At 34.2% G+C, this 23084-nt stretch overlaps 3 protein-coding genes across 6 annotated transcripts; 2 read left to right on the top strand and 1 right to left on the bottom strand.

Moving 5' to 3' along the window:
• Positions 1-714: 714 nt before the first annotated feature.
• LOC107005418 (probable protein phosphatase 2C 60) lies at positions 715-13449 on the top strand. Of its 4 annotated transcripts, none has more exons than XM_015204008.2 (11): positions 715-851; positions 1326-1448; positions 1690-1753; positions 4689-4797; positions 5513-5666; positions 10613-10738; positions 11722-11845; positions 11942-12018; positions 12251-12303; positions 12756-12810; positions 12896-13449. In XM_015204008.2, the coding sequence occupies exons 2-11, from the start codon at positions 1332-1334 to the stop codon at positions 13103-13105; spliced, it is 1089 nt and encodes a 362-aa protein (XP_015059494.1). In that variant the 5' UTR covers positions 715-851; positions 1326-1331; the 3' UTR covers positions 13106-13449. The 4 variants fall into 4 exon arrangements, with proteins under 4 accessions (XP_015059494.1, XP_027769553.1, XP_015059495.1 ...); XM_027913752.1 differs by having other exon boundaries at positions 1697-1753; XM_015204009.2 differs by lacking the exons at positions 12756-12810; positions 12896-13449 and adding an exon at positions 12383-12733.
• Positions 13450-15364: 1915 nt separating this feature from the next.
• Positions 15365-16883, top strand: LOC107006626 (lamin-like protein). Its single transcript, XM_015205140.2, has 2 exons — positions 15365-15590; positions 16353-16883. The coding sequence occupies exons 1-2, from the start codon at positions 15431-15433 to the stop codon at positions 16709-16711; spliced, it is 519 nt and encodes a 172-aa protein (XP_015060626.1). The 5' UTR covers positions 15365-15430; the 3' UTR covers positions 16712-16883.
• Positions 16884-17876: 993 nt separating this feature from the next.
• LOC107006986 (probable WRKY transcription factor 40) lies at positions 17877-20041 on the bottom strand. Its single transcript, XM_015205474.2, has 5 exons — positions 19839-20041; positions 19691-19741; positions 19060-19332; positions 18690-18806; positions 17877-18507 (listed from the first exon to the last, which is right to left on the bottom strand). Exons 1-5 carry the CDS (start codon positions 19911-19913, stop codon positions 18265-18267), a joined length of 759 nt encoding a protein of 252 aa, XP_015060960.1. The 5' UTR covers positions 19914-20041; the 3' UTR covers positions 17877-18264.
• Between the last annotated feature and the right edge of the window lie 3043 nt (positions 20042-23084).

A 23084-nucleotide genomic window follows, 5' to 3' on the forward strand; every position in this document is an offset into this window, starting at 1 on the left:
ATATGTATCTAGTTAAATTTGAAAAATGGAATTTCAATTTCATATGTTATATCCAAAACATGTATCTCGAATACATAGTAAACGAGTACATATATCCAAAAACATGTATCTTGTCCTCCTCCTTCTTCTAGTCAAATGTAGTGATTAGCAATATTAAAGCTGAAAAGATGATCGATGACGATTTTTGCACATATAAATCCCCATACTCGACGAAAGCATTTCGACATTTATCCTTAATTAGTTGTGCCAATATGAATTGTTCCTAATTAAGGGAGAGAAATGGAGGAGGGCGTGAGGGATTAGAGATAATGTTGGAGTAGAGGACTGGCAAAGGAAAACAATTGACGTGAGAGAAAGATTATTAGTTGCAATCGGGCCATTAGTTTTAGTGTTTAAATGTAAATATAATTAATTAATTCTAATTTTAAGAAATTTGTTTATTCAGTTATATCTTTTAAAATATACCATATAAAATATCAAAAATAGTAGTATATGTGATTATTTTTTTTAAAAAAAAAGAATTTAGTATATATGATAGCAATAGGTAAGTTTTACCAGAAATTAATCATTATACTAAGTACGAAATGTGTGCTACGGCGCTAAAATTTCAAAAACGGCGTGCTTGGACTACAGGATATAGGACAACTTTTCATGACAAATTAATAATAATTCTAATTTTATAATAATAATAACAATAATCAATTATATATTATACATATGCAATATTTTACGGATAATATTTAGATGAAAAGGCAAAAAGAAAAAAAAATTAGCACGAAAAAGTAGTGTCATGCACCGCCGATTGGCCGCTAAACGATCTCTAATCATTTCACCGACTTCGGCATTGGAGAGTAAGTTTTCTTTCAAACCCTAACGCACAATATTTCCCTTTTTTGATTCGTTTCTGTTTTCCTATTTTATCGATCGATCTTTGTACTGGTAACAAATTTTGTAATTTTTCAGTTTCATTATGTAGTAATTTGAATAATCCTAATTTTGAATATAGTGAACTTGTCTGTGTAAATATAGAAATTTACTTCCATAAAAGTTTTTCTTGCAATATGTAAATCAATTCTGTTGAGATTCTCTGTTTTTGTAGCATTCTACACTAGATAAAATGAGTATGATACAAAAGAAGAATTAAGTTTGTGTATTTAGCTATTTTTCTCCATTGTATGTGCTTAACTTGTATTGTGTGATGTATGTATCGAGTTTGTGTATTTTCTATATTATATATAAGCATTAATTTATTTACTAAAGCTTAAATTTATAGTGTTGATTGTGCATGTAAATATGTTTATTTATTGTATGGTTTCTATATGCAGGTCAAGATGGGAATATATTTGAGTAGTCCAAAAACTGAAAAAGTGTCGGAGGATGGTGAGAATGACAGACTAAGATATGGCTTGTCATCAATGCAAGGATGGCGTGCAACCATGGAAGATGCTGTAAGTGCATGCATGTGTGCTTCTGTAATCTCTAAACTTCTGTATGATGGTTCCTATGCCTTTTTTAGATATTCATATCGTCATTACTCATCCCTTTTAGCCATCGTGCTTTGCCAATATATTATTTATCTGACATGATGGCGACTCCCAAGTAGCTTTGGCTTCATTTTATTACTCAGTGTCGTAAGATCATGCTTAGGAATTGTGGTGGACAAACATGCTGATTTGAGATTTTATATAGCATGCAGTTTATCCAAATTTGGGCTCTTCCACTTCCTTCTTTGGTGTTTATGATGGGCATGGAGGTAAGCATATTACTCTTCTGATACAGGACTTTATAACTGTCTTTTGCTAACAATGCTGGTCTTTGTTTGAGTATGCATATTAGGTGGCACTTGATATTTGATACTTATGTTTTTACTATCATTCTTTCTCTTTTGGGCAACATATGAGCTTTTGGTTCCCATGTTGTTACTTTGACCAGAGTTTTTTCTTGAAGATAATGTTTAGTTCTCTTTTCTACTTCGCTGAAACTTTGAGATCTGGTGATGTTTTAGTTACAGATATGACGAAATTGAGGAATTTCTATCTTTTGACTGCATGTGTCATGTATACTTGTATAGTTGCTTTACATCTTCTTTTCTTTTCAAGTTTTCCCTGCATTGAAGCAGGAAGTCACTTTAATGGTTTGTTAAATGTGTTTCTTTGTTGTATTGTAGACATATAATTACATTGGTGCAATTGTTTATAGAAATCTCATCTCATCAATGTCATCCAAAAACAGGGAAAAGAGTATGACCATGTGTGTAAGGTTATTTTAAAGAAGTAAAAAGAAAAGAATAAGAAATTTAAACTTCAGTATCTGTTTATCCTTCACTTTCTCCTTGTAAGTTGGATGTCCTCTCATTCCATGTTTCTTTAATATCTTACCAGAGGGTTATTGTCGATTTTTTAACAGCTCTTCAATTGCCGTATATTGTCCCAGGACAGTGGTTATGCCGTTTTACATTTTCAGTTGCTCAATTCCATTTACTTTCTGTGATCTTCCTTCCTGTTATACATCATGAACCTCTTGCGAGAACAATCTTTAGCTTGTCATTCTTTCTCCCTCCAAGAGGTCCCCAGCTCCAACATAGTTATAAAAAAAATTTGGACATGGATGATAATGCTATGTAATAGTTACATCTTGCATGTTCATGCAATTCCAAATGAATCAGAACTTTGCATGAACGTTCTTCTTATCATAAGCTTGACGTTGATTAAAGTGAAGTGTTTTCCCGTAGCAACTTGTCCTCAGGCCATTTCCTGGTGTTGAATGCCTTCACCCTTATTTCCTATAGTGGACCAGTTCTTATTACTAACTTCTGTTAACTTTATTCACCCAAAAATGGTCCGCTAGGTTTTGTGTCGAAATCCGCACATGCTCTTCTCTCGATGGAGAAAGTTCTCATAAAAGTGAGTCACTTCTTCCTTTTAGTGAAGAAGAAGAACTGATCGTCATGTTTTCTATTGAACTTGGTAGTTCATGTTCCTGGTCCTAAGTAGTACTGAGAGCATCTTCCATGACCCATTTTTCCTTATTTTCCTATCTGGTTTCTCAACATGGCACTTCTTTCAATTCCTGGCCCTAAAAGGCTGATGAAAGCTCTTATGTTTTACTTATTTTAATATTTTAGGGCTCTGCTAATATGCACCACCTCCGTTGTTTCAGATAGCTATCGAGTGACTTTATTTCGGTGCAATTTACTGAATGTAATTCTATTGTCTTCTTTTGTATCACTTTCAGTATATTGAAATCCAAATGAAGTATTATCCATATAGATATTGAGTGTCAACTTTGATTATTTTGAAACAGATTTCTTCTTAAGTCGGATATGTTAAGACCCTTTCCAATTGCAATATTGTCAGTAATCTTAAACTCTCAAATAAGTTTTGAGAGGATAGGGTCTCGATTGACATGTCTCCGTTCTCTTTCCTCATTTTCTTTTTTGGTTGTTTCAGTATGTCCCAAAGCTCTGTATCCATCACAGAAATCTATGTTAGCTGCAAATAGTAGTAGTTTGAGATCCCTTTCACATTTCTTGCTGCAGCTCGAATTTTTTTGGTCTTCAGTGAGTCTTCATAGGCCATGTCTTCCACAGTCCTCTACAGATTATCATTTTCTTGAACAGGGTCCCTTTCAGGTTATTCTCAGTAATTCTTAGTTGAGAAACAGCTTAGATTTATGACACAAAATTTTAAATTTATTTTGAGGCAATGAGACCAGGAAATTCTGCGTCTCCTCACTTTCTTTTTTTGGCAAAGTAATAAGAAATTTTTATTGCCGGCATCAAGAGGATGCAGAATAGCAAAAAAGTTAGGAAGATGGCAAAACATCATTAGCTCAATTACAAAAAGACTAAACTAGTACTAGGGAGCTAACAAAGCTCAAAAAGTTCTCAGGGGAATCTATCGGTGAAAGATGCCAACTAACAGATACAAAAAACATCTGGCCCTAAGGGAGTGATTTGGAGTTGATAAACCTTCAAAACATCTGTTGTTCCTCTATGACCATACACAGCAAAAGATTCTAGCAGGTACCAACAAAAAAAGATTGGCTTGAATGCTTGATGGACTTATCAACTCTCCAATTGCAACTGCAGTCAAAGGCCTCTTTGGTTCTATGTGTCAATACCTAATTAATACCAAATATAGACAAAAACATATTCCATAAGTCAGCAGTGACTGTATAATATACAGATAGATGGTTGTTTGACTCAAGGTTCTGTTGGCTCATGTAACTTCTATTGGCAATCTGAAATTTTCTTTTCTTAAGGTCATCTTGAGTGAGGCAGGCTTCATGAAGGGCTGTCCAGCTGAAGCATATGATCTTTGTTGGGAGCTTAGTCTTCCATTCCATGACCAGTTATCAAGTTTTTCTTTAGAACCATATGAGTTTACATACCCTGCTTTCATTGAGTATTTACCATCCTTGTCTGAGCCAGCTTTACTTGTCTACTTCCTGGATATTTATCACCTGTCCTTCTAGCCTAGCAAGTTGGGGGATCACTTGCAATGTATGATTACTTCCTTCAAACAATACTGCTGGATTTCAAAACAATTTTATCTCCTCATAATTGCAACTATGTTGAGGGAACAGTTTCCAGTTCCATTCCATTGTTTACTTTATTAAGTAGCTTGCTGTAGTCACATTTTGCTTAGACCCCGTATTAACACTTAATAAGGTCTTCCATTTTGTAGGGGATGAAGTTTCTAAATTTTGTGCCAAGTTTCTTCATCAAGAGGTTCTTAATCATGAAGCATACTCAGCTGGGGATATAGACACTTCTACTCGGCATGCTTTTCTCAGGTCGCCTCAGTCCTAGTCTTTTCAAATTTAATTTCACTTTTCATCTTTGTGCCGCAATGTATCATTGACCTAGTCTACACAAGGAAGCTGGAAGGTTTCGTTCTCGTGTGATTTTCATGTTCTCATCAGCCAGAGATTCTGAGCAAGGACAATTGCATATTCAAGTAGCTGAGCTTTTTGATCTAAGAAAGTATGAGGCATGTTGGGATGGGCTTATATTTTTGTACTTCTATGAGATTTCTTCCGATTAATGATGATGATTAAACTGTCCCCTTGACCAAAATTGAGCATTTTCATTGCTAATAATGTTTCTAGCATTAGCCCTTTGAGTCCTCCAGATATTGCATGTTAACAACTAGCTGTTTTACTTTTGCACTTGTCAAACATTTTCTTTTCCACGTTTTTCTTTAGCGGGGATTTGTTGGGAACAACCTCTCTACTCCTAAAAGGCAGGGTAGTCTCTTTCTGCTTACACCCCACCCTCCCCAGACACCACAATGTGGGATCATACTGGGTGGGTTGTTGTCGTTAAACAACTAGCTGTTGCTCTTGAACTTTTCTACCATAATTTTTCAATATGAGAGTGTTAATGTGGAAATTTGTTGTGGCTTTTACTGGAAAAGGGGTTTTCCATGTTGTTATCATAGTTTTTTTCAGTGTTGTGAGCTTCTTGTCTCTTCGTTTATTAGTCTGACCTTATGGGTATTTCATTCAGAATGGACGAGATGATGTGTGGCCAAACAGGTCAGAGAGAATTAGCCTCTTTGATGGCAGAAAAGGACCAAGCTAAGAACATGATAGAGGGTTTGATATCTCCTCCCAAATATGGTGAATCCAAGGGGCAAACAGATGGTGGGTCTTCAGAGGAGGTATCTGTCACGACCTTTATTTTTTGTGTCGACCTATAGCTACAAGTCAAGGTGCCATACACTTGTTTGTTGCTATACACACATTCTTTCTTCTATCAATGAATTTTAGGGTCCTATTCGTCGTAAATAAATTGAAGACCGACGTCAAAATTTTGGAAGAACTTTTCATCTTTTGAGTACTTCAATTTGTAATTTCCTGCATCTTACTCCAGGTTGCCATGCCATAGCATGTCTAAGAGGTGTTTGGATTGGCTTATTTGAGTTTTTTTTTTTTTTTTGGAGGTGTTTGGGAAAGACAAAGAGAGATTTGAAGCACCTCTCTTTAGATAAAAAGAACTTCCCTTAGGGAATCAACATACTTCTTAAGGTTTGCCCACACTATCGTACTGACAAAGGACATGGTTTGAATACTACATATTTCACAATCCAAGTCTATGACATGTATTGTTCGCTTTGAGACATTGCCCCAAAAGTATGCGTACCATGTGAACTTGAGTCATGTCTTCATTGGCCCCTCCTTTATTCTGACGTAGAACATGGCACCTCATTTTTTGAAGCTTGCTAGCCTAAAAACCTGTCAGTCCTACTTGACCTGGCCTCATCGACCCACCTTCATTAGGGGCATCACATATACCCTTCTTAGGGACTCAGCGAGGATGCTGAGGTTCGCCACCATTGTACTGAGGGAGTACAAGCTTTGATACCATATTTTTCCTGAACCAAGTCCATAACACGTATTGGCCGTCTTAGGCTTAGGTCCGCATGAATTTGTCTTGCAGGCTACGCCAATCGAGCCTCAAAAGTACATGTACTGTGTGAACTAGAAATATGCCTTATAAAGATCTTCACTTTCTTCTCTCATTCTATTGTGAGATTCTCTTTAAGTTGTCATGTGTACCTCAACCTTAGAAGCTTGCTAGCCTAGAAGCCTAATAGTCCTGCTTGACTCGCCCTTCAGTAGGGGCATCACAAGTTCAAGTTGTGTTTTGATAGGAACTCTGCTTAAAAAAAGTTTGTAAAAATGATGTTATGAATGGAAGTTGAATATTATATAATTTTCACTTGAAATACACTTTCAGATCATTATTTCAACTTAATATAATATTGCACTTAAAGTTTAAACACACAAACACAAATGTCATGGCTAAATGTCAACTTCCAAAAAGTTGAATTAATTATCTACAAGTGAAAGGGGCTTCAGAAAGCACATGATAGACTTTGGGTCGAAATATTTTTTGAGGTGAGATGTTACAACCAAATGTTGAATGATATGTTTGCACTGTGGGAATAGTGAAACAGATGGTACAACCAAATGCTGAATGATACTTTTTGCGTGAGGAAACAGTGAAACAAAGTGTTCTATCAAAACCATGTTTTCCTGAACATTCTTTTACATGAACAAGTTGCCTTTATAGAAAGAGAAGAGAAGGAATTTTGAGAATTTACTCACTAACTTACAGTATGCAGATGACACCTTAGTATTTTGTGAAACAAAGGATGAACAAGTTCTGATACTAAGGGTCATCTTCATAATTTCTGAAGCAGTATCTGGGTTACATATAAACTGGGGGAAGAGTTTTATATATCCTATTAACACAGTCAGTGAGATAGATGCTCTAGCAAGTAAATTAGGAGGAAGAGTAGGGGAACTTCCTGCCACATACCTTGGAATGCCTTTGGGAGCTAAAAGTAAATCCACAACAATTTGGAACGGGGTGGTGGAAAAATGTACAAAGAGGCTTACAAATTGGAAGAGTCAACACCTCTCCAGGGGAGGCAGACTAACCCTAGTAAACAGTGTATTAAACACATTGCCTTCCTACTTGATATCCATTTTCCCGATGCCTGCTAGTGTCAGCAAGAAAATAGATGTCCTGAGAAGGAATTTTGTATGGCAGGGGAATGAAGATAAGAAGAAATATCACCTAGTTACGTGGGAGGAGCTGTTAGTGAACAAGAAAGCAGGAGGTCTAAGTATCAAGAATAAGAAAAAGCAGAATCAAGGCCTGATGATGAAATGGTTGTGGAAATTTGCTACTGAAGAAGGAATGTTGTGGAAAGAAGCCATTCTTGCAAAGTATGGTATGGGAGATAATTGGATGACTAAGAATGTCATAACACCTTATGGATGTTCAGTCTGGAGAGCTATTAAGAGTCTTTGGCCAAAGATGCAGATCAGAACTAAGGTGAGGATAGGAAATGGGTAGAAACCTCTTTTTGGCATGACAAGTAGGCAGGGCTTTTAACAATGAAACAACAACATCCGGAGCTATACACTCTAAGCCAGCAACAAGAAGCCACAGTTGCCATGATGTGGACTGGACAAGGATGGAATCTGTATCTAAGGAGATATCTGAATGATTGGGAGATTGGGAGGATAACAGAATCTATAACTCAGTAGCAAGTTTCAACAATCTGACTGACGAAGTGGGCAGACTAGAATGGAACAGAAACAGTAAGGGATTTTTTTCTATCAGATCTGCATATAGGGAGCTAAATGTAGAAGTGGTGAAGGAAAGAGATTGGCTTTCGAAGATGATATGGAAACTGAAAATTCCCTACAAAGTTAACTGTTTCATCTGGCTTCTGGCCAAGAAGCAGTGTTAACTCATGATAACCTGAACAAAAGGGGTCACCAACTAACCGCTAGCTGTTTTTATGTGGGGAAAAAGCTGAGGCAATCAACCATCTTTTTTTGCACTGCAAATGGACATATCAACTTTGGAGGATGTTCATCAGTTGGAAAGGGATTAATTGGGTGAAACCTGGAAGCATCGCAGACGTCTTAAGATGCTGGAATATGGATGGTAATGTGAGCAAGAAGGAAGAAAAATGGAAGATCGTCCCAGCATGTATTTGGTGGTCAATTTGGATTGAGAGGAACAAAAGATGCTTTGAGGGGACACAGAACAACATTCAGAATCTTAAAATGAATTGTTTAGGCCTTTATTATTTTTGGTGTGAGCAAAAACTACTAGCTCAAGCAGAAGATATTTGTGATGTTTTTAACTTTTTGTAAGGCACAGAACTGAATTACAAGTTGTAATACTTTTGAAGGGGTACTACACTATGGTTATAGTATACCTGTGGATATATAGAAGTAAAGTTACCATTATCAAAAAAAAAAATTTGGCTCTGATGCCATGTAGAAATGCCGTGTAGAAAGGAGGAAGAGAAAAGAGAATTGTACCTATTGGGCCTACATAGTTTGTAGACATGTTTTAAAGGCATGCAATTAAAGTCCCACGGGACATTATATGGAGATGCTTGGAGTCGAGAAGCATACTTGTGGCTTACATTAGAGTGATTAAGGTTATGTTTGATCCAAGACCCGAGTAAGAATCGTGGGGGAAATTCGGAACATTTCTCAGTAATGATGGTGTTGCATTAGGGATCCAAGGAAGCGAGAAGATAGATGATGATGTTACGTATTGTATTTGAGCAAAGTAGAAGGAATTGAAGCTTGCATCTGATGATATATGTAGTACGATGGTGTCTCCAATATTTAGAGGAAAGTAAGTTCTACAAAGTAGTTGTTACACCAACTTTTGTATGGAGCAAAGTGTTGGCCAGTCAAGTACTCACACGTTCAAAAGATTAAAGTAGTAGCAGGAATAAGGATACTTTGATGGATGTGTGGCTATATCAGGAGCGATAAGATTAGAAATGAAGATATTTAGGCAAGGTGGAAATGGTCTCTGTGGTGGATAATATCAGGAAAGCAAGACTAAGACTAAGATGGTTCTGTCTTGTGGAGATGAGCACAAATGACCTAGTGAAGAGGTGCGAGAGGTTGATAGTGATGGGCCTAAGGAGAGTTAGAAGTAGATCGAAGAAGAATTGGGGAGAGGTGAATAGATAGTAGATAGAATATCTTCAACTCATCGAGGACATGACCCTAGATAGGAGAGCATGGAGACCAAGGATTAGGGTAAAAGGTTAGCAGGTAGTTGAGCGATTTCTCTCTTTCCGCTTGGAGTACCTTAGCTGCTCCTCTTCTCCTTTTTAGTATTATCATTATTATTTCAGGATCATCTTATTCATCAATGATATCACTATTGTTGTTCTTTTTCTTTGTTGTCTTACTATTTTTGCTACCAATATTTCTCTCTTTTCTTTTCTTTTTTTGGTTAGTAATTTCATCAGAGCTTCTCTCACCTTGTATTTTTTGAACCTATTTTCAAGTTTTTTCTTTGAGCCGAAGGTATATCGAAATCTCCATTCTCTACCTCACAAGGTAGGGGTGAAGTTTATGTACTCCTTGTGGGATCACACTGTGTTTGTTGTTGATTTTTCTGAAAATGCTATACATTGACAGGAATTGTATCTTCTATATGATTCATAATTAGTTCTTTAACAATCACCTTTCTCCCCCTCCCCCGCCCCATAGGCGTATGTAATTTGATCTTTTGGTTAATCTAGTATCAATTCCCATTAAATGTCGTAGTATCTTTATCATTCTAGCAGCATGAACGGAGGTTATTCTACTCTTGCCATTGTCTGACTTCTGTTGAACATTGTACTGAACCATGTTGGTTCATAATTGGGATTGAAGTACTCTAGATTAAAGAAAATCTATTTTGAATCATTTTAAATGCTTGTGCTCGTTTCAAATCCCAACCCCCTACAAATGACGCGATATATTTGTAATAAAAGAAAGAATGAGAAACAGAAGTGTTGAGAATATCTTCAGGTATATTATTTTCAAGTCTTTTTATTCTCAGAGGTCTGAGATATATTTATCCAAAAATAAAGGGTATAAGACTCAATAAGAGGTTACAGAAAGTACTGTGAACTTCTAGTTTTGCAGTGGTCTCATTACTCCAATAGACTGCTCATAGTTATAAATATTAAGATTCTAAAAATTTATTTTCTAACGATTTTTTAATCAATATACTAGAGTTCAATTTTTTTAACATTTTGCTTCTTTTTTTTTTCCAATGTAGGGGGCCAACTCTGATTACCGTGGGCCATCTGCAGGAAGCACAGCTTGTGTAGCAATCATTCAGAATGTCCAACTTCTTGTAGCAAATGCTGGTGATTCTCGCTGTGTCTTATCTCGGAAGGGTCAGGTACCATTTTGAAGCAGTTAAATGTTCTGGTCCAGGATTTTCTTTATGATAATGACAAAGAAATAGTATTAGATAAACGATCGGCTTCAAGCAAGTGCAAAGAGTGAAGTAACAAATTGTGCTATCTTCAATCATGTCTGACAAAATATCTACATCCTGTGCTAAAGCAACTTGCACCAAAAAAATGCAAAGAAATAGTTCTAAGCCCCAATAACCCAAGGTCCCTCCGATAAGCCCCTGGCAGACGTTAACTCGAGCGATAGCAAATTCTGGGCCAGTCTTTTTGTGGAGCATAAACTCCTGTCAGGTTCCAAGAGAAGTTGTCTATTAAATCAGACAGAGAAATGGAGATGGAATGAAGACCTTTGAGATCTATATTTCCCCTCGAGATTCCCCTATCCTACAGTATAATAATACCCTCAGAGATGAATGTTACATAACCAGTCCATCTACCAAAGAGTAATTTCCCAGCCAACTAGGAGACCAAACCTCAATTTGTTTCTTGAAGGGAAACATATATCAATTTCCGCTTGAGTAGGAGAGTTTTGATGAGGTTTGTGAAATCATTCAACCCTCATAACATTCCATGATAGTATTTTAAGGTTCATTTATGAGAAGAAAGTGAGAACTTCCCCTGACCCCTTGGTGGCCTGCTCACAAATTTTGGACTGAATACCAGATTCTTGACCTCTTGCAAATTTTGGATGTGGAGAGGAGGGATCTTTTGCAGAAGAAAACTTTCTGCATGTAACCTTTCTTTCTCATGGTTTTGCAGAAACTCCATGTTCTCTTTTTCTGCCCAAGATATTTAATTCCCAGCAATTTGCAGATCTTTGGTGTGTCTTCGTATCCAAGAGGAAAATTTTCTTTCATCAAAATGTTGTCGTCTGGGAATGTTAAGAGTGATTTTGCATCATTGTACATGATGCATGTCTTTCTTCTAAGTAGGCACAGTTGTATTAAGCACAAAAAATGTTATGCAGGCATATGATATGTCTAGTGACCATAAGCCTGACCTTCAAGCTGAAAAGGAAAGGATTAGAAATGCCGGTGGATATGTTCGGTGTGGACGGGTCAACGGGACTCTAAATATGTCAAGAGCAATCGGTAGTTGAAAAATATTGCATTTTCTCAAATATACTGTAGCGAGTTTCCTTTTTCCTCTTTGTGTTATTCGCGGTTTGATCAATTTGATAATTTCAGGAGACATGGAGCTGAAACAGAACAAATCATTGCCTGCAGAAAAACAAATAGTGACTGCTAATCCTGATATCTGCACTGTAAGTAAATTCAATGGCTTATGAATCTGTATAAATATGTAATTGTGGAGGAAGATATACATTATGTTTTGTGTGTAGTGTGTACAGTGAGATGAAAGGTCGTTTCTGAAGAAAGCATTATTGCTTTTCTTAAATTAATAACTGATCAGAATTGAGAATTTATGTGTTCCTCTCTAGCTGAGGATATGATTTGTGTAATTAACATTTTTTTTCCGAATTTTTCTCAAACAAGGTTGAGCTCTGCAATGATGATGATTTCCTTGTTCTAGCTTGTGATGGCATATGGTAAGTATATTGTATCATTTTAATTTTATCTTCCCAATTTGGTCAACTGTATTTGAAACCATCATTCGATGATTTTTAGGGGAATACCAGCTTATGTTTCTTCCGGAGTTGTTAGACTGCTGGGCTTAGAGTACATGAATTTGCATACTGTTTGCTAGTAGGTTGACAAGATCCACGAGGGAAAATATTGGTGTGGGTTTTTATTGGTCTTTTTGAAGTTAAATGGTTGTTTCCATACCAAAAGAGGAAAAATGATGAAGTCAACCAAGGAAGGTGGAACTTGCATCTTTTCATTGTAGTTATAAATTCTCTGCCACGTGGTTATTTTCTTGTACGTAGGAATTCAGTTTATGTTAGATGTGAGTACCTTTTCGAGGCCTGTTTGGACCCCTATTTAGTTATCACTTCTATCATAACACTAGAATTTCATATCTGTATTTCTTGTGCATTAGGGATTGCATGTCAAGCCAAGAAGTCGTGGACTTCGTTGGGAAACAGTTAAAACACGTAAGTGTCATTATTTATCTTGTTTGCAGTTAAAATCATGCTTTTTAGCTTGTAAAAAATCAATGATGTCACACTATTTGTGCAGGAAAATAGGCTATCAGCTGTTTGTGAGACAGTGATGGACAAATGTTTGGCCCCAGCCACGGGTGGAGAAGGATGCGACAACATGACCATGATCTTGGTACAATTGAAGAAACCTTTCAAGATCGCCACATCCAACGAGGAGCAACCGCTGGCCTCTAATCAAAATTCTGTATGTAACAGAAGCACAGCAACATCTAACGATATGCCATAGCAGGATCTCACTATAATGATAATGCAGCTAAAAATGGTAACACTTATCATCTCCTATACAGGAAGAGTCATGCTGTTGCTGTAAGCTTTTGAAGTTTTGATAAATAAAAAGGTAGCATTTTAGATAATATCAGAAGATCTGTACGTATAGCTTCAGATAGGCCAATAATTTACACGGGACAAAGATGTTTTCAGTTTAGTGGAATTGATGAGTGTAGCGTTTTCCCTGTTGTAGAGAGAACCATTAGTTGTTCAACTTAAATGTGGATTTTGATTGTTTGCTCTGCGGAATACGCCTATATATAGTAAGATATGCTGTTTTTGCAGTAACTTTTGTTCTGGGAAGTGAGTTGTGTCTTTTGTTCCAATGAACTACCTAACTCTTTTGGTACGGAGATACTAATTTGGTCATGTGAAATCGAACTACCAAATAGGCTTCCATATTGATAACTGATTCATCTGATTAAGTTGTTTTCTAGGACTAAATTTGTTTTTCTTTTAAGCTTTTTACTCTTTAATGAATAGTTAAATTATCCTATAAAGACTAGATCAATATCCCTATCCTGGAATTGTAGTTGTCCCATATTATCGGATACAGGTTTATTTGTAGACGGAACATTATTATTATTAGTACTTATAAAGATTATTACGTGCCTAGTGGTAGGGATTAATTAGAGTTAATTTGGTCTGCTACTTTTAGTGTCATGATCATGAAAATAAAAATAGTAGTAGAGTAGACACTAGTAATAGTAGACCATTTACTTTTAAGAGGCAATGTGATTGAGGCGTGGCTTTCTTTACAATGAGGCGTGCTGCTACATACTTTATTCTCTCATCTTATTTTTGTTGTTGCTTCCTGCTTTCATTTTGTTGTCTCTCCACCCGATGTCTGGTATCTGGCGGCCGAGTAAAATTTGAATTAGCATCACAAAAGTCCTATTTTAGGGCGGTGGGGCGTGACATGAAGTCTATCTATATTGAATTAGCACTTCTCATATCGGCTAAGCTTCTCTACAGTGGCGTAGCTATGTTTATGTCAGGATGTTCAATTGGACACCCTTCGTCGAAAAATTATACTGTTGCAAGCAAAATGGTAAACAAAGTGGCTAAATAAAATATTTTGGACGCCCTTGACATAAATGTAGCCTAGTGGTTTCAAGCGTCTCGAAAGAATAAAGACACACAAACTTAAAGGGCTCGTGTGTTCAAATCTCACTACTAGCAAAATCTTTTTCCATTTTTAAAGAAGAGCAGGTTCAATTTATCAGTTGGACACCCTTCGTGATATTTCTGACTCTGCCACTTTTTAAGAATGAGCAGGTTCAATTAAGCACTTAGACAACCTTTGTGAAATTCCTGGCTCCGCAACTGCTTCTCTCTGGCTCTAGATGCGCTAGCGATTGGCACACAGAGAAATGGTTGCTCAGGTTATGTTCATGATATCTACATTCAACTGCGCTTCGGGATCATCTAGTGTGTTTCTTTCACAATATGCTATAATGTTAGGTTCAAACTCGAAATCTCTAGTTAAGAATGGACAAATACTTACTATTCCACTCCGTTTCATTATTAAAATGGTCATCATAGGGACTTTGCTTTAAACTCACGGTGTATACAGGGCTAGATATCATCAATCATGAGCAGTGGATGCACGTACATACTTATAAAGTAATATACTACATATGGTTAATGAACTTTATACTTGTACGTACATACTTGCAATAAGTGATGCCTAATATAAAATCACTCCTTAAAAAAGAATAGTGCGTGCAATATACATTTATTCATGTATTAGTAATATAGAGATTAATTATGAGTGAATTTATGTATTATTTTATATAAATATTATGATAGGGTTAGTTATTCATGTGACAGTTATACATGTTTTAGTTATGTCTGTTTCTAAATTGTCAGCCCATCATCATATTAATTTTATAATGAATAACTTATTTTTTGCTGCCTGTTAAATGTCATATAAATTATTCAAAAATTAATATATAAATAACTTATTTCTTATTAGCTATCAAATAATGGCGTAAAAGAATGAATTTAACTGAAAATAGTATGTTCCATTATGAAATTTGTTAGCCACCATTATACCATAAAACTTTTTGCTAGGTAAAAATAAAGAAAAAATTGTACATCATATATAGGAGGTGTGTGTAAAAGTGAATTGTTACCTAATAAATATGTACAATCTATAATGATGGTTTATCTAACTTTTTATCTTTGGATTCCTTTATATAAAGGTTTTCCTCTAGCCTTTAATTTTTAAGGTTAATAAGTAGTAGCAAATTAAAAACAGGACTTAGCTCTGATCAATTACATGGCTCTTCATGTATTCTTCCTCATTGTCACCACTGCCATTGTTGCCACCACCATCTCCGCCACTGATCACATTGTCGGAGCTAACAAAGGTTGGAATCCCGGCATCAACTACACCATTTGGAGCAACAACCAAACCTTCTACGTTGGTGACTTCATATGTACGACGTTCTGTTCATATTATCTGTCTTTTATAATTTTTCCTAGATAGTTAGTAGTGTGCTTATAATTTTTGTTTGGTCTAAATTACCTTTTTATCTTTCCTTAAACGTATCATTACTTTATACTTCCCAATTAGTTAGAAGGTACTGTTATAGTTTTTTTTTTTGGAAGGACTTGAATTTTCGATTGAACTTTGAGAAAAGAAACATTTATGTCATCATATTAAAAGTTTGACTCATCTATGCCATTTCTGTTTGATAAAATGTTCATTCATGTCATCATTTGTTAACTAAAAACATGACATATATTAACCAAATATTTAACGAATGACATCGATGATTTTTTCTGAAAGTTCGGTGCATATTTGAGTCTTTTATCGTTAAAAATGATTTAATTATGATGTGATCGAATTATAGCATTGCCTACGTGTAAATATTATTTTTTATATAATCGAAATTGTTTTCGGTTAACAAATAATGACATGGATGAACATTTTCTCAAATGAAAATAATGTAAATGAATCACTTTTAATAGATGACCTACATATCATTTTCTCAAAGTTCAGTTACATATTTAAGCATTTTCCCCCTTTTTTTTATATATAAAGAAATAATACTACGCTATTTGTCTCAACTTATGCATCATACATGTACAAATCCAAGAAAATGGCATACTTTCCTATTTAAAAGTAAACTTCCGATTTTATTATTAATGGGATGATTTATGAATGCATAAAATATATCCCTTGTTTGGTGTGGCAGCATTTAGGTATCAAAAGACACAACACAATGTGTTACAAGTGGACAAAGTAGGATACAATAATTGCACAATAGAAGGTGCACTAAGGAATTGGAGTAGTGGAAAAGACTTCATTTTACTTGACAAGTCCAAGAGGTACTACTTCATTTGTGGCATTGGTGGATGTTCTATTGGCATGAAGGTCTCTGTTCTTGTTCACCCTCTTTCACCTCCTCCTAGGTCAGACGCCGTCTCCGCGGTGCATTCTTCCGAAAAATCTGATGCTCCGATGACATTTCATGGTAATTTTGGGTCGATATTGGTGTTCGTTGGACTATCAATGACCATATGTATGTTTCAGGATTTAATGAGTTTCGGCTAAGAAGGTTATGTAGTTGGATTTTGAAATTGTTTGTTTAAGTCACTAGTACTATTGTGTAATTGGTACTTTGAAATTTGTTTTAAGTTTGAAATATATCTACTGTTATTTTTCTGTAAGTCATGTCCATTTAATAGGCACTCCATTTGGCTTGTTATCTATCTTCTTTTTTTATAGCACTCTGAGACTTAGTGTCCAAGCTTTTAAAATAGGAGTACTGCGGATTCAAAAAGAATGTCTTACTTTTTTTTTTAGTCTGTTCAATAAAAATGACTTTTTTTTTAGTCTGTTCAATAAAAATGATATATTTTTTTGGGTAATAATTTAATTTTAGCTTTTCACATGTTATGTTTAAAACTATAATACTAAATAATATTTTTGGAATAATGCACAATTACCTCCCAATCTATGCACGAAATCTCAGAGACACACTTATACTATACTAAGATCGTATTACCCCTTGAACTTATTTTATTAATAATTTTTTACCCCTTTTTGGCCTACGTGGTACTATCATGTGGGTTCAACGCTAGTTGATTTTTTTAAGCTAATGCCACGTATGCCGAAAAGGGAGAAAGTTACTTATAAAAAAAGTTCAGGGGGTAATAAGACCTTAGTATAGTATAAGTGTGTCTCTGAGATTTCGGGCATAGGTTGAGAGGGTACTTGTGCATTTTCCCTATGTTTTGACATAACTTTAATTTAGGATTACATGATTGAAACGTCCTCTTTATTTTCTTAAATTCTATATCAAGTCGAACTAAGTCTTTTTTTTTAAAACGGAGAGTAATATGTATTAGTTTGTTAAAAAGAACCAAGGATTAGTGAGGTCATTATTGTATGGTGGTTGACTAATAAGATTCCTAGTATGGTTTCTGGCCTACACTATTAGTACTAAATTTAGTGGCTGAGACCCCACTTCATCAATAACAATAATAATTATAATAATAATAATAATAGTAATAATAGTAATAATAAAAAAAATCAATATAGAACATGTGTATGTTTACATCTTTACTTGAAAATAGTATAAAGGAACATCAATTTGGGACAAGAATTAAAACTTCAAAGGCACTCACATACAAATTATGTTGTAATAATAGAAGGATACCATTGACACTTAATGATTCTAATACTTAAAAGAAAGGATTCTAATACTTAAAAGAAGTCAGAAATGAAGGTTATGTATATTAAGAAATGTTGTCACATCATGAACTTGCATTTCATAGCATAGAAAAAGGGAATTCAAAATTTGGCTGCACTTTGAAAATAAGTCAATTCTATAATAATTCCCATTCACACTTGAGCCTCCTAGTCCATACATACTCCCTGTTTTTATTTGATATGACACGTGGGTCTAACTTCACCCAAAAGCTAGCTCACGAGGAAAGGTTGTTCATGTCCATATAAGCAGACCATTAGTCCATTCCTCAAGCAATGTGAGACTTTAAATCCACTGTAATATTGTATGAATAGTTGGTTACATTGTCTTCTCTCGAGTCAGCCCTTCTTAATATTGAATAATTGCGCGTAGCCAACGTATAACAACCCTCTATTTATATGTAAGGGTAGTTTTTTTCGTGAAGGGCAGCAGCAAGGGCAGCTTTAAAGTTGGGATCTCTGGTTAAGGATGACGCCATTTGGTCTATCAACAACTTGTTAAACTCTGGCTGCTTGTGACTATGCCCAATTGTAGTAGCACTAGAGCCCTCACCAGCCTCTAGTACTACTTCTGAATGGTTATGTTCTCCTTCATATGTTGCTATAATAATAGACTTATCATCATTACTTCTTTGCACCTACAAAAATGTGTAGTTATAAGTTAAAACTTGTAACAACTATTTTGACTATACTCTTGGAGTATAATTAGACACAATGTATATATAATTGTACATACGCGATCAATATACATATTAGGAAAGACATATCTGAATACCTAAAGACCCCTCTAAACTTGGTACGTTTTATTTAGAGTTGTTACCTTTTTCTTAACGGGGCAAGTAGGAGCAAATGAACACTTGAAGTACGCTCTAGGATACGGGTTGTCTCTCGTTACTTTTTGACCGTATTTACGCCACTCGTATCCATCCTTCACTAGCTGCATTATGTCTTATATACATTAGCATATATACATGATATACAAAAAAAAATTTACTTTGAAGGGACTCTGTAAATTAGGTCAAATTGGATTTAACTTGATTTATGTACGAACTCTTTTTTTAATTTGTTACTATTGGTGTAAGTTAATTGATTGTACCTAACGAGAAATCTGTTTTATTTTCGGGATGACTAGTGACATATTACATGGACAACTATCTTTTAGGTAACCTGATAATGCAAATTCAGCTTACGAGAGTTGTATGGTCAGATCTTTGAATGCGGTGATGATGTACTAGTACTCTTGATTTGTTGCACGTAGAGTCTTCATCACTTAGCTCCGAATTTACTCTAGAGATGATTTTTTCAGCTTTTCGTTTTCTTGAAGTTCCACTAGTACTACAATTGTTCATGTATTGTTTTCTCAAAGTATTATAGTTGTCATACATTACACTCAGCATTTCTCGTAGCTTCTTGTTTTCACCACTCAATCTCTTTACTTCCTTTGCAAAATGATCACTTGCAGCCTAAACACACATTTAGATCAACAGATTTAGTTAGTTAATTAATTAATTATATATGTTGACGGTATAAATAGGACATAATACATAAATGTGTCGTCCTTTAACTTAACATTGAGTGACATAATATGTCTTTCAACTTTAGGTGTATAAAAGTAAGTAACTGAATGATCCAAAAGGTGAATAAGTAGAATATATGTCCCATGTGGCATCCTATGTATGTTATGCCACATTTATAGGACGTGTGTCTCTACTTGCTTAACTTTTAAATAATCTAAGTGTCAACTTTCGTATATCCAAAGTTAAAAAGCATTAATTTCAGTTGATAATGTTAAAGAGCACACTAAAAAGAAGATTGACAAACCTCATCATTTGATGGCATGTTTCCTCCCAATCCAATCATTTCTTGATGTTTCTGAAAGCAAAAAAATATGAAAGGAATATATTAATTAGAGCATATAGTAGTGTATAAATTGATTCATTGATGGATATGTTGAAAAGTTTGGACATACAATTGGTAGTTCATCAAGAGATGTTGTAGAATTCAAACTTAAATCCAAGCAAGTATCAAGCAAAGTGAATTCCATATATATATACTTAATTGTTTCTTCAAATCAAATGTATCAATTAAGTAAAGTAAAGTAAACTAATTAATTGGAAAAAGAAGAAGCAAAAATTTAATTAAATTTGAATAAATGAAGAGAATGGAATAATTATAGTACTTAGAATGCAGATTTAAGAGGATGAGATGGAGGATCACAGCTTATATTTATTAAAATTTATAGTTGATGAATGTAAACTTCATCAAAAAACATCTTAGTACTAATTTATTTTCTTGTTCATATGTTGAATTTATTTCCCCTTTTTAGTCAAAGTCAAGCCAGCCCTAAGAAAACATGTGTGTGTACAAATTAAAAGCCAAAAGGAAAAAGTACTTGCTCCGTTGTTATTATATTAGCCAGCCATTTAGGTTGGTAATTAAGAGCGTGCTAAGGTAAATACGTTATTTAATTTGGTCTCAACTTACATTTATATTCTTTGATTTTATATATGTATTAACAGACACTTAAATTTGTGTAAAGTGAAACAAGAAGAGTACACACATTTCCTACGCTACACCTTATGTGACAATTTGCATTCTACCTGATGTTCTACGTGTAATATTCATGTGTCTACTTGTTTAACTACATACAAGTTTAAACGCATACTTGAGCACAACCAAAGTTAGAAAGACATAGATATGAAATGAGGATAGTTAAGAGACACGTTTATATATATGCTAAAAAAAAGGTTGAAGAAAATAATAATTTAAAAATAGTATTTCCACCGTTTTAACTTCACATCATTAGTCTTATTGAGTTCAAGTTATATATATTCTATCAGCAGTGTTGTTGACAAGGAAACACTCAAGAATCGAGTAATTTAATTGGATGATAAAAATCAATGACAAGTATAACCTATAATAGCAAAGCAGAGAAATTCGAAATTATTAGTCACCCCACGCTTGGTAATGAATATCGTGCCTTCTTAGTAAAATAGAGTCGTCTTTTAGAGTCTCGATCTCAAAGAAAGGAGACAAAACACATGTAAATTTGTCCCTTCTGGTCTTAGCTTGATTAGTGTTTTTTTGTTTTTGTAGTTTTTCATGTCTGAAGTCCACATTGTAGCCCATTTCAGGAGGAATCATTCAGGGGTGACACTGCTTTCAATAAAATTTTCTTTACATTTAGGACTCAAACTCGAAATTTTTGATTAAAGGTGAAGCAATTTCACCATTATATCACAACTCACGTCGATTAGCATGAATAGTAGCTTTTATTGTTGTTGACATTATATCCCCAATAGTTGGCAGAGGAGGGAATAAGACATAACAAATTTTTACAAGTCTACTAAAGTCGAAAAGAGAAGGAAAATAATATTTATTTACAGTTGTTATATTATGATTTTTATTTTCTGATCGGTCTTTTAATTAATAAGTAGCACAACTACGAGCATATTTAAACTTAACATTGTTTAAAATAGTTATCGGAGAGAAGACCAACTATGGGATGATTTTGAATCATACATCATATACGGATCTTAATCTCACATTTAGCGATGGTTAGTTATTCGTAAATTTTATTAATATAATAGATAATTCGTCTTAATTTTAAAATTAAGAATCTCATGTTTTAAAGAAACAAAATGTGGATATTCTTTTAATTTACCTTATGTAATTTTTTTTCAAACAATTAACAACAATGTGTAAAACTCTTGCTTCCATGTCCTACTAACTAATAATTACGTGGCAAAGTTATAATTTTAGAGTTGATTAGTTTTTCTAATTAGAATATATATATATATATATATATATATATATAGTTTTTATACATGTTCAAATATATAATTAAAGTTTAAAATTTTAAATTTCAAAATCTCAATAATACCACATGAGTTTTAAAAAGTAACATATAGTATAGACATTTAAATCACATGATTCAATAACTCAAAAGGTAAATTGATATGAATTTCGAAGTCTTGTTTGACCCAATAAACATTATTAGACACGTTAATTAACAAACTGATTAGCATAAGAAGAAAAAGAAAAATTCACACAATAGTCTAGTCATTAATTTTTGATAAATATTTTGTAAATTTAAAATAACTGATCAGTTGTTAAAAGACAAAAACAATCTAATATAAATAAAACTCAATCTAACTCTTGATCGAGTCATGAAGTATTATTATTATTATTTTTTTTAATTGTAATTGATTTAAAAAACACATTTACTCTAAGAAGGGTCAAATTATATTTGTTTGAGTTGATAGTACGATAGAAATCAAATAGAAAATATTGTTTGAATGAACTTAGGGCCCGTTTGGATGGGCTTAATAAAAGCAGCTTTAAAAAAGTACTTTTGAAAGTGCTGAAACTTATTTTTAAAATAAGCAGTTATGTGTTTGGATAAAAGTGCTGAAGTTGCTATGCCAAACGTGAAAAGGGAAAAATGGAAGAAAGAGATGTTAGGGTTATGTGGGTAATTTGGAGATTGTATAAAAATATTAAGGGCAAAAAGATAAAAATGTGGTCAACTTAAAACAGCTTATAAGCTAAAAAAAAAAAGCACCCCTACCCCAGCTTTTAACTTTTGGCTTAAAATAAGTTTTTTTTAACTTAAAATAAGTTATTTTGAGTATTGCCAAACAGCTAAATAAGTCAAAAATCAGCTTTTAAGTCAGTTTGACCAGCTTTTAAGCTGAGCCAAACAGGCTCTTAGTCTTATAATCAAGATAATAAAATAAATGGTTCTAATTGATTGGACTGAAAAAAGAAAAAAAAATGTGGACGGTGAGTGAGTACATGAGTCACATTGATGGACGGTGACCAAACAACTCTCAAAACCTATATGTGTGTTTGGTTGGAAGGAAAATGTTTTTCACGTTTGGTTGGGACAAAAATTTTAAAAAATGTATTTTAAGTCAATTTATTTTTCTCAAAATTAAGGAAAATTATTTTCCTTAATTTTGAGAAAAATAAATTGACTTAAAATACATTTTTTAAAATTTTTGTCCCAACCAAACGTGAAAAACATTTTCCTTCCATTTTCCTTCAAAAATTAAGAAAAATATTTTCCAAAACTCTCTTCCAATTTCAAATTACATTTTTCTTTTGGGAAAAACATCGATTTTAAAAAAATATTTTTGATTTCAAAATTTTATTTTTTTCACTTGATCCCTGACCTCCCCCACTCACCACCGGCCAGCCCCTCCCCCTCACA

The sequence above is a fragment of the Solanum pennellii genome, chromosome 12 (genome assembly GCF_001406875.1).
Source record: "Solanum pennellii chromosome 12, SPENNV200".
In the NCBI taxonomy this organism is placed as follows: domain Eukaryota; kingdom Viridiplantae; phylum Streptophyta; class Magnoliopsida; order Solanales; family Solanaceae; genus Solanum; species Solanum pennellii.

What these genes read in the sequence shown, in the direction of transcription:
- LOC107006626 (XM_015205140.2), top strand. Translation starts at nt 15,431, where the DNA reads ATGGCTCTTCATGTATTCTTCCTCATTGTCACCACTGCCATTGTTGCC. An exon ending in CTACGTTGGTGACTTCATAT is followed by an intron (nt 15,591 to 16,352) that starts GTACGACGTTCT and finishes TTGGTGTGGCAG; the next exon opens with CATTTAGGTATCAAAAGACA.
- LOC107005418 (XM_015204008.2), top strand. Translation starts at nt 1,332, where the DNA reads ATGGGAATATATTTGAGTAGTCCAAAAACTGAAAAAGTGTCGGAGGAT. An exon ending in CTAATCCTGATATCTGCACT is followed by an intron (nt 12,019 to 12,250) that starts GTAAGTAAATTC and finishes TTCTCAAACAAG; the next exon opens with GTTGAGCTCTGCAATGATGA. An exon ending in TTGGGAAACAGTTAAAACAC is followed by an intron (nt 12,811 to 12,895) that starts GTAAGTGTCATT and finishes CTATTTGTGCAG; the next exon opens with GAAAATAGGCTATCAGCTGT.
- LOC107006986 (XM_015205474.2), bottom strand. Translation starts at nt 19,913, where the DNA reads ATGGAATTCACTTTGCTTGATACTTGCTTGGATTTAAGTTTGAATTCT. An exon ending in CTCTTGATGAACTACCAATT is followed by an intron (nt 19,742 to 19,838) that starts GTATGTCCAAAC and finishes TTTTGCTTTCAG; the next exon opens with AAACATCAAGAAATGATTGG. An exon ending in GATCTGACCATACAACTCTC is followed by an intron (nt 18,807 to 19,059) that starts GTAAGCTGAATT and finishes GACATAATGCAG; the next exon opens with CTAGTGAAGGATGGATACGA.